This window comes from Amaranthus tricolor, chromosome 8 (genome assembly GCF_026212465.1).
Source record: "Amaranthus tricolor cultivar Red isolate AtriRed21 chromosome 8, ASM2621246v1, whole genome shotgun sequence".
Taxonomy (NCBI): Eukaryota; Viridiplantae; Streptophyta; class Magnoliopsida; order Caryophyllales; family Amaranthaceae; genus Amaranthus; species Amaranthus tricolor.
The window spans coordinates 28,990,463-29,000,818 of NC_080054.1; the positions used below are offsets into that span (position 1 = coordinate 28,990,463).

The 10,356-nt window shown below is 34.5% G+C and overlaps 1 protein-coding gene across 1 annotated transcript; it reads left to right on the forward strand.

Moving 5' to 3' along the window:
• Window positions 1-1,707: 1,707 nt before the first annotated feature.
• On the forward strand, window positions 1,708-2,613 carry LOC130821771 (uncharacterized). Its single transcript, XM_057687550.1, has 2 exons — window positions 1,708-1,766; window positions 1,899-2,613. Exons 1-2 carry the CDS (start codon window positions 1,708-1,710, stop codon window positions 2,611-2,613), a joined length of 774 nt encoding a protein of 257 aa, XP_057543533.1.
• The last annotated feature ends 7,743 nt before the right edge of the window (window positions 2,614-10,356 follow it).

A 10,356-nucleotide genomic window follows, 5' to 3' on the forward strand; every position in this document is an offset into this window, starting at 1 on the left:
TAATGTAATTCTTTGTAGCTTAGAACATATTTTTGGTTTATATTCCCAAACACCGTAGTAGGGAGGAAATGATATTTTAGGAAAGAGTATCTCGCCTAGAATTAATATCAAGTTCACATATAAAAACTTCTTGTTACTAGGTTCGATATATGGTGTTCCTGATGATGAAGTTTACATTTAATGTCTGTAAAGCAAAGATTTAAACTTGTCATATATTTTGTAATCTATTAAGTTTATATAATTTATTTTTCTTGCATGTTGCATGTATACTTAGATTTGAATGATAAAAACAAAAAAGTTACCTATTCTCCAGGCTTTTTCATATTCTCCAGGCTACTATTCTTTTGAAATTAGGGACCATCATTCACGTGCATCATAATTGTTAGAACCATAAAATATTTCCACATTAGCACACAAGTAATTAGTGATATTATTGTTTTTATTATTATATGATAAATGAAGGAAAGAGATTTTCTAGGTGAGAATCGAATTTAGGATTTTACTTAAAAAAAAGTAATATTTATTATAATTGAGATAAGATTTTTAATTGGTTTTTTTTTAATGATATCCTGTTATTGATTTACTTTAAAAAAAAATGCTTGTGGCTTAATGGATAGAACATCTGTATGTGAAGCAGAAGGTTTAGGTAGGGTTCGACTCCAACTGGATGCAGATATCAGTTGGGAGTTTCTTGACTGCGCGCATCACTCCTTACTCTCTCCTTGGGGGAATGAGTATGATTTGTCCGCAACTTTCAAAAAAAAAGAAAACCCCCCCACCCAGATCCTGCCTTGTGAGGAATACTAGGAGTGTCCTTACCTTTATCTTTTAATATCATCTATGACTATGAGTAATTGTCTTGCAACCTAAGATTCTCTTTGTATTCTTCTTTACAATAAACTAGTATTGAAACTCATGCAATGCACGAAGTTCTTATTATTATTATTATTATTATTATTATTATTATTATTATTATTATTATTAAGATACTATAAATTAGCTAAGCAATTACTCGATCATGTATACCATTATCATGTTGGTTATACATAGCTTATTATGTACAAGTAATAGCTGTTAGTTTTTATTTAGATGTTTTAGCTGTTAGTTTGTTTCTCTTGAAGCTAGTTATCTCTTATATATAAGATGTATTCTCAGCTTGTAACATAGACATAATAACAATAATAATAATAATTTAGTTTTTTCATTTCTTTCTTTTCTCATGTTCTCTCTAAGTTTATTCTCTTTATATTAGCTTATACTCAAGCTTGCTCATTTTTCCAATGGATTCTTTCATGATATCAAAGCTTTGTTCGAGGAAGGGCAGTAGGAGACTCACAAACACTGAACTCAGACAGAGGATCGAAGAGTTTCTGAAATTTCTGAAATTTCAAGATTGGTGAGATTTTTCCAATTTTCGTTGATTACAGCCTTACGTAATCATAGTGTGAGTCTTTGGTGTATTTTTTGTTAAAAGAAAGATTGGTTTTAAAGAGATTAAACAACGTGTGTATTGCAAAATTGGGCATACAACAGATTTCTGTAATTGCTGTCAGAAATCAGTTTCTGTATTCTGTATTGCTGCTCTTTGTGCATTGCTGATCTTTGTTGTTTTTGTTAAATAATGTCAGAAAGTTTGTTAAATAATCAGAGCCAGCAATAATGTTCATCATCTTCTTCGCATTTCTTATGTATTTCTGGAGTTCAATCATGAGGCATCAACGAGATCATCACATATTTCTTATGCACTTCTTGATGATTTTCATACAGTATGTACAATTTTATTGAGAATTTGTGTTAATTCTTTTTCCATTGATCTTATACTCGATTCTTTACTTTATCTTTCGATTTCAATTTCATATTTCAATTCATTACATTACTCATTATCATTTTCATCACAGTTTTTTTTTCAATCTCTATTCAAGATCGGTTTTCTTTGACAAATTACACAAAATGCTTTTAGATTCTGTTTCTGTACTTCCACTCACTTCTGATCCTTCTTCCATATACTATATTCATCCTTCTGATACAAGTTCTCAACTAGTTTCTATAAAATTTAAAGGAGATGGTTATGGTGATTGGAGGAGATGTATGTTGATTGCACTTTCTGCAAAGAACAAGGTTGCGTTTGTTGATGGTTCCTTGCCTAAACCTAGTTCTGATTTTGTTGAGTGCAAACCATGGGAGAGATTTAATGATTTGATCATCTCCTGGCTTTTGTTCAACTTGGATACAACCATTGCCAAGTCTGTCTTATATTCCAATATAGCTAGGGAAATCTGGAAGGACCTAGAGGATAGGTATGGGCAAACCTCAGGGCCACAATTATATGCTCTAGAACATCAATTGTCTGAAATTGCTCAAGGCATACAGAATATTGCAGAATTTTACACTAGTATCAAGAGAATTTGGGATGAGATCCACTCCGTCTATCCGCTTCCTTCTTGCATTTGCAATCTTACTCAGAAAATACACAAGATGCAACAAGAACAAAGGTTGATACAATTTCTCATGAAGTTGAGTGATGACTTCAGTAATGTCAGAAGCAATGTGCTAATGATGCAGCCATTGCCCTCAGTGAACCAAGCCTATAGGCTTCTTGTTCAAGAACAATAACACAGGAGCATCTCAGCTATGCAAAACTCTAAGAACATGGCATTTGCAGCAGATAAAAGGAAATACACTAATTTCAAGCCTTACCACAAACCATACAAGAATAGCTGTAGTGGTTCTAGGTCATTTGCTACAGCTACTGGCAGAGATAACAAAGGTTACAATGGTGGTACAAGGCAATATGAAGGTGGTGCAAGTAATGCTAGAGGTGGTTTCAGACAGAACAATGAAAAAAGGCCTTATTACTTCTGCACACATTGTCAAATTCCAGGCCATAGCAATCAAAGGTGCTATGAGCTACATGGTTATCCACTAAACTTCAAAGTTTTCAAAGAAAGAAAGGCTAATGCTACATTCTCTTACTCAAATAAAATTGCTGGAACGCAGTATGAAATTGGAAGCAGTAGTGAGGCAGATAAGGGTATCACACAGTCTCAGTATTATCATCTCATTTCTTTGGTAGAGAAGATGCAATCCAATGACTCTAAACAAATTAATCATGATGCACCACATGCCATGCTAGCAGGTAAATTTTGTTTTCAATTCCGTAAATGGTAGATGGTTTATAAACAGTGGGGCTACAGATCACATGGCTTGTGATTTGAGCTTGTTCAGTGAGTATGTTGTGTTCTCTGGTGACAGGAACTATATTAGGGTTCCTGATGGGAGGAAGGTTCCTGTTAAACACATTGGTACAGTGAGACTTCAGTCTAACCCAATCATTGAATTAAAGCATGTTTTACATGTACTAGACTTTCAGTTCAATCTAATTTCTGTTCCAAAACTCTGTGAGGATATGGACTGTCAAGTTGTTTTCAATTCTAACACCTGTCATATTCAGGGCCATTCAGTGAAAGAGAGGCCAACAGTACTTGGTAAACTACAAGCAGGCTTATACAGTTTTACACCAAGCTCAGTCACAGAAGTTCAAGTAGGAAATTTTGAAGTTTTAGGAGTCAATTAATCCAATAAAAAATGTCTTTCAGTTTCTAGCAATGTAATAAATGAAGAAAAACTTTGGCATCTCAGATTAGGTCATGTTCCTTTTCTTCAATTGCAGTCGATGTTTCCATATTGTAATGTCAAATCTGTTGTTCATGACAGCATCTGTAAGATTTGTCCTAAGGCCAAACAGACTAAATTGTCTTTTCCTCAAAGTAGCATCAGGACCAAGTTTCCATTTGCATTGTTGCACATAGATTTGTGGGGACCATATATCAATAAAACATATACTGGTTGTAATCAGTTTTTGACGATTGTGGATGATTATAGCAGGTTTACTTGGGTACATTTACTAAAATCCAAATCTGAAGTCCGTAAGATTTTTGCAAATTTTTGTAGTTATGTCAACACTCAATTTGGTGTAAAAGTTTTGAGTATTAGGACTGATAATGCTCAAGAACTTGTTGAAGGAGATTTGAAGTCATATTGTCAATGACATGGCATTATTCAGCAAAGTAGCTGTCCTTACACGTCATAGCAAAATGGTGTGGTGGAAAGGAAGCATAGACATCTTCTGGAGGTTGGGAGAGCTTTGTATTTTCAAGCTAATTTTGCCTATCAGATTCTGGGGTGACTGTATTCTATGTGCTACTTATTTAATCAATAGAACACCATTGAAGAGCATTAATCTTGACACACCCTACTACAGGCTATACAAGCATAAGCCAGATATTTTACATCTCAAGGTTTTTGGTTTATGTTTTGCAACCAACATAGCTCCAGGCAAGAAGAAATTTCATTCAAGAACAGCATCATGTGTATTCATCGGTTATTCTAGTTCATCGAAGGGTTATAAATTACTGGATATGGAGACAAATCAAGTTTTCATTTCAAGACATGTTGTGTTCTATGAGAACCATCTTCCTTTTCATTATTCAAACACAAAAAACCAAAATCACAATCCTATTTTTCTACCCATGGTTACACCTCTTACAAATACCTTTATTGAAACATCCATTCCTTTTTCTTTTAAACTTACATCAAATTCTCAAATTTCAAATAATACCAATTCCTCATCAATTATAGAACAGTCTTCTACTGATACATCTATGTCAGATATTTCCTCAGATTCGCCACCAATTCCAGGTAGGAAATCTACTAGAGTTTCAAAACCACCCTCATATCTGAAAGACTATAAGTGCAATAGTATACAGAGTTCTACAGCTCTTTCATCACATTGGTGTAATCTCGTTTCTTTGAATGAAAAGCTGAGTTTTAGTGATAGCATATCAAATGAACCAAGCACATATGCTGAGGCAGTTAGGGATTCATCTTGGGTTGCAGCAATGGATGCTGAGATCAAAGCACTTCTTGATAACAAAACTTGGGTTCTGACTGATCTACCTGCAGGCAAAAGAATAATTGGATGCAAATGGGTGTTTAAAAATAAACTGAAAGCTGATGGGACATTAGAACAAGATTAGTAGCACAAGGATTTACTCAAAGATATGGGGTAGACTACTCAGAGACTTTCAGTCCAGTGGTCAAAATGACTACTATTAGGTGTTTGTCATCATTGGTAGTTCACAAGCATTGGGACATATACCAATTAGATGTGAACAATGCCTTCTTACATGTGATTCTCCATGAAGAAGTGTACATGAGAGTTCCTCCAGGCATGGACAATCCAGAACACAAGGTTTGCAAACTTCGGAAGTCTTTGTATGGATTGAAGTAGGCAAGTAGACAATGGTTTGAAAAGCTTCATGATGAGTTGCTCAGTCAAGGTTTTAACCAGTCCATGAATGATCATTCCTTGTTTATCAAAAGGCAAGGAGACAAGGAGGTAATAATGGAAGTTTATGTTGATGATATAGTTGTTACAGGAAATGATTTGGAGAGTATTACAGCTTTAAAAGCTCATTTGCAAAAGCAATTCAGTATCAAAGACTTGGGTCTGTTACACTATTTTTTGGGATTAGAAATTACCTATGTTTCTGGTGGAATCATGATTTCTCAAAAAAGGTTTGTAAAAGAATTGTTAGCAAGTGTGGAGCAGCATGAAGATTTTACAAAGAAAGCTGTTACACCTCTTCCACTAGCTTGCAAGTTAACAAGCACAGAAGGAGAGCCTTTAAAGGAACCAGAACTATACAGATCATTGGTAGAAAAACTTAACTTCTTTACAAATACAAGGCCAGATTTGAGCTTCACAACTCAGTATCTCAGTCAATTCATGCAGACACCAAGAATTCCACATTGGAATGCATTACTACATATATTAAGATATGTGTTTCATACAACGAATCAAGGCATTCTGTTGCAAAGTTCAGATAAGCTTGTTTTACAAGCTTTTTCTGATTCAGATTGGGCTGCTTGTCCAGATTTAAGGAGGTCAGTGACAGGTTTCATTCTCTTGTTAGGAAAGTCACCCATATCATAGAGGTCTAAGAAGCAATCAACGGTCTCCAGATCTTCTTCTGAAGCTGAGTACAGAGCAATGGCAGCAACAACTTCAGAAGTAACTTGGGTGGTCAGACTATTGGAAGAGTTGGGGTTCCATGACCTCAAGACTGTCACCTTGCATTGTGACAATCAATCTATTTTACACATTGCCAAAAATCCTGTCTTTCATGATAGGACCAAACATATTAAATTAGATTGTCACTTCACAAGGGAGAAGGTCTTAGAAGGGCTTCTACAACTTAGTTATCTTCCTGCAAGACATCAGTTAGCTGATGTTATGACCAAAATTTTGCCTTCACTACAATTTAATGAGTTGTTGCACAAATTGGGAGTCTCAGTTTATTCCCCTCCTGTAATACCCTAGATTTAGCTTGAAAAAGGATTGATAGACTACTCATACCAACAAGATGCATCTTTTTTTCTAGGGAACCCATTTGCTAAGAACTCCACAGTTAAGCGTGCTTGGTGGGGAGCAATGTTAGGATGGGTGACTTCCTGGGAAGTGTTCCCGGGTGCGCACGAGTGAGGCTAAAGTGCGCTGGAAAGACTTGTGTTGGTTTGTGGGGCCAGTCTACAGTCTCCATGAGTAGTCACCAGCGGTCCGAGGGGCCGAGGTGTTACAAATGGTATCAGAGCAACCCTGCGACCGTGATTGATAGTGATCAGTGCACCTAGTGGGGGAAAAGATTCGAAGTTACGGTCCAACGAGGACGTTGTATTCTTAAGTGGGGGTGAGTGTAATACCCTAGATTTAGCTTGAAAAAGGATTGATAGACTACTCATACATCTTTTTTTCTAGGGAACCCATTTGCTAAGAACTCTACAGTTAAGCGTGCTTGGTGGGGAGCAATGTTAGGATGGGTGACTTCCTGGGAAGTGTTCCCGGGTGCGCACGAGTGAGGCTAAAGTGCGCTGGAAAGACTTGTGTTGGTTTGTGGGGCCAGTCTACAGTCTCCATGAGTAGTCACCAGCGGTCCGAGGGGCCGGGGTGTTACAAATGGTATCAGAGCAACCCTGCGACCGTGACTGATAGTGATCAGTGCACCTAGTGGGGGAAAAGATTCGAAGTTACGGTCCAACGAGGACGTTGTATTCTTAAGTGGGGGTGAGTGTAATACCCTAGATTTAGCTTGAAAAAGGATTGATAGACTACTCATACCAACAAGATGCATCTTTTTTTCTAGGGAACCCATTTGCTAAGAACTCCACAGTTAAGCGTGCTTGGTGGGGAGCAATCTTAGGATGGGTGACCTCCTGGGAAGTGTTCCCGGGTGCGCACGAGTGAGGCTAAAGTGCGCTGGAAAGACTTGTGTTGGTTTGTGGGGCCAGTCTACAGTCTCCATAAGTAGTCACCAGCGGTCCGAGGGGCCGGGGTGTTACACCTCCCCATTTGAGGGGGGATGTTGGTTATACATAGCTTATTATGTACAAGTAATAGCCGTTAGTTTTTAGTTAGATGTTTTAGCCGTTAGTTTGTTCTCTTGAAGCTAGTTATCTCTTATATATAAGATGTATTCTCAGCTTGTAACATAGACATAATAACAATAATAATAATAATTCAGTTTTTTCATTTTTTTTCTTTTCTCATGTTCTCTCTAAGTTCATTCTCTCTATATTAGCTTATATTCAAGCTTGCTCATTTTTCCAATGGATTCTTTCATATCATTTATTTTTAGAATGATGCAAAATGCGAGCAGTTGAAAGAATCCAATAATGTCACATTGATCAATAAATTGGTAAATCAATTGATTAATTTTTAATAATACTCATCGATCAATAATAATAATAATAAAAAATCATTGATATGAATAACATTCTGAAAATAAGTTATATGAATTAACAATTTCTTTCATAAATCAGGAAGAATGAGAATATTAGTTGATATTCCTGATATTTATGTTTTTATACTTACAATTTATATGCTTTGATCTTAATTTTGTGCAGGTCATTTCCAAAAAAAAAAATTTGTGCAGGTTGAAATATAGATAATAAATGTATGTGATTATTTATTAAGTTTTTATGTATACTTCAAAATATTGGATAATATATTGCGTATCCCTATATGTTAAATTGTGAGGTTTAGTATTGCTATCTTTGTTGGGCATGACCCAATTTTATGGGCCAAATTTCATGTGATAATATTCACTTTGATAGGATGATCATTTTTTTCTTGTAGATGGTGGAACACTTTATGATCCAACGATCTGTGGTAGGCACAGGCTGCACAGCTAAGCTTGTGTGTTAAAGCGTCCATTATTATTTACATGTGAGTTATTCAATATTAGAGAAAGAGAATATAATATGTCACTTCATCGGCCTCCTTTGAGTTCATATGAGTTATCTTTTCTTCTCTTTGTTTGGGTTGCTCAGACCCATTTTTTAATATTCTAAAATGGTATTAGAGTCTGATTTGTTGTTAAGCCTTTATAAGAGAACATTTAAATTTACCACTGGTTAAGGAGCCTTAAATTGGATGTTTATTCTCAATGAAGTTTGTAATCATTCTAGTGCACTAACGGTCTGTTTGGTTATCGGTACTAATTAGTTGTATTAAGAATGATTTATAGTGTAAATTTTTATTATATGTATAATGTCATTCCCATGGTAATGAGAGTTTGATCATAAAAACGTTTTTTTGTTCGTAATTTTTCATTACCACCTAATACCACAGTTCACATGTTCAAATAAATGCATTGAATTGAATGTTTTGAAGAAAATGAGATTGTTGAAGAAAAATAATTATGACCAATAAATTTGTCAAGAAATATCATTCATACCAAAATTACCTAACTTTCAATTACCATTCTTACCATTACGTACAGATTACCAAATGAATCGTTAGCCGTGAAATTCTAATGACACTCACATGTAAGGGGAAGTTTTAAAGTGCTTATTATCATTTTCCACATCCGTAAAATAGAAGAGGATTTGCCACTTTATATATTTATAGAGTACTTTCAACTACCACCAATTTATTTTAATAGTAAATCTCCTTTAAGTTTGACTTCTTGACTCTTGTTTGTATTGTAAAAATTTATTTTTAAAATTCTAAACCTGTGATAGTAATCTAGTATTACTCAACTTTTGCATGCAGCTGGCAGCATGAAGAATAACCGATAACTCTAATTAAATAACACTTATTCTTAATGAGTTGAACTCATATAGTACCATTTTTATTGGGCTGGCCCAATATATATTTTTTGTATTAAAGTGATTACTTACAACGTTAAAGTGCTTACATACAATTTAAAATAATTATTTTTTATAATCTTAGAGTGATTATTTATAATTTTAAAACGATCACTTACGATTTTAAAGTAATCAATTAAAAAAATAAGCTAATTATATAAGTCCGTCTCATAGGTCAAATACAAGACGAGCTTAATAAATAATGATATCAAACTCAAGTGAAAGTTGATCCAGATTACTGGCAAAAAACGCAACTGCTTGAAGTTGTAGAAAATCATATTCTAATAAAAAGCGAATTGTAGTATTTTTTTAGTTTTTTCCATATAATAATAGAAAATATCATACATTAGTATCACCTTAAAGCTGTTTAACTTAAGTTTTTGCAAACTGTAGCAAATTATTTGTTAAAAACAAATGAAAAGACATATATAATTTTTTTCTCTATTTTATATATTTTGAATTATAAAAAAGAAAAATCCCAAAATCAGCTCCCCTACCCACTTCGCTACCACTTACCCAAATCCTAACCCATGGAGAAAACTTCAAAAGTTATATAAGCGAGTAAAGGTGGGTGCGTATTTTAGAGAGAAGAGACTCTTGATGAAAAGATCTACATTCTCAATACCTTGCAAGTTGCAAGCCAATGACTCGGAAAGGGTAGGGCTAGACTTAGTGGAGGAAAGGAAGGGGGGTAAGGGCATTGCGGGTGAAAGGGCTAGGTTTTGAATAGGGGTAGGGGGTGACTGGAGTAGGATTTTGAGTTTTTTTTTAAAATAATAATAAAATTAAGGTGTATTTGGATTAGGTGTAAATATTTAAGGGTAAAAAAGTTAAAGTAAGAAAACGAAGTTGATTAATAAAAAATTAGTGAAATTTAATTGTTGCAGAGGTGGAAGAATGGTTGTAAAGTGATGAAAAAATTGAAAGAAGCTTTTTATTTTGTGGGGGTAAATATTTATTATATAAGAGGGTGGAAAAATGTATTATCGTCATAATAGGAGAAATTATTTTTTTATTATTATTTTTATTACATGTTCATTTAACTTCTTCACAACTATCTCAATTACGCAACTTTATTTTTTTTTATTTCATTAATTTGACTTTATTTTTCTCCTTAAATATTTACATAAAACTAGATAAAACTAGATA

What these genes read in the sequence shown, in the direction of transcription:
- LOC130821771 (XM_057687550.1), top strand. Translation starts at nt 1,708, where the DNA reads ATGAGGCATCAACGAGATCATCACATATTTCTTATGCACTTCTTGATG. An exon ending in TTCTTGATGATTTTCATACA is followed by an intron (nt 1,767 to 1,898) that starts GTATGTACAATT and finishes TTTTCATCACAG; the next exon opens with TTTTTTTTTCAATCTCTATT.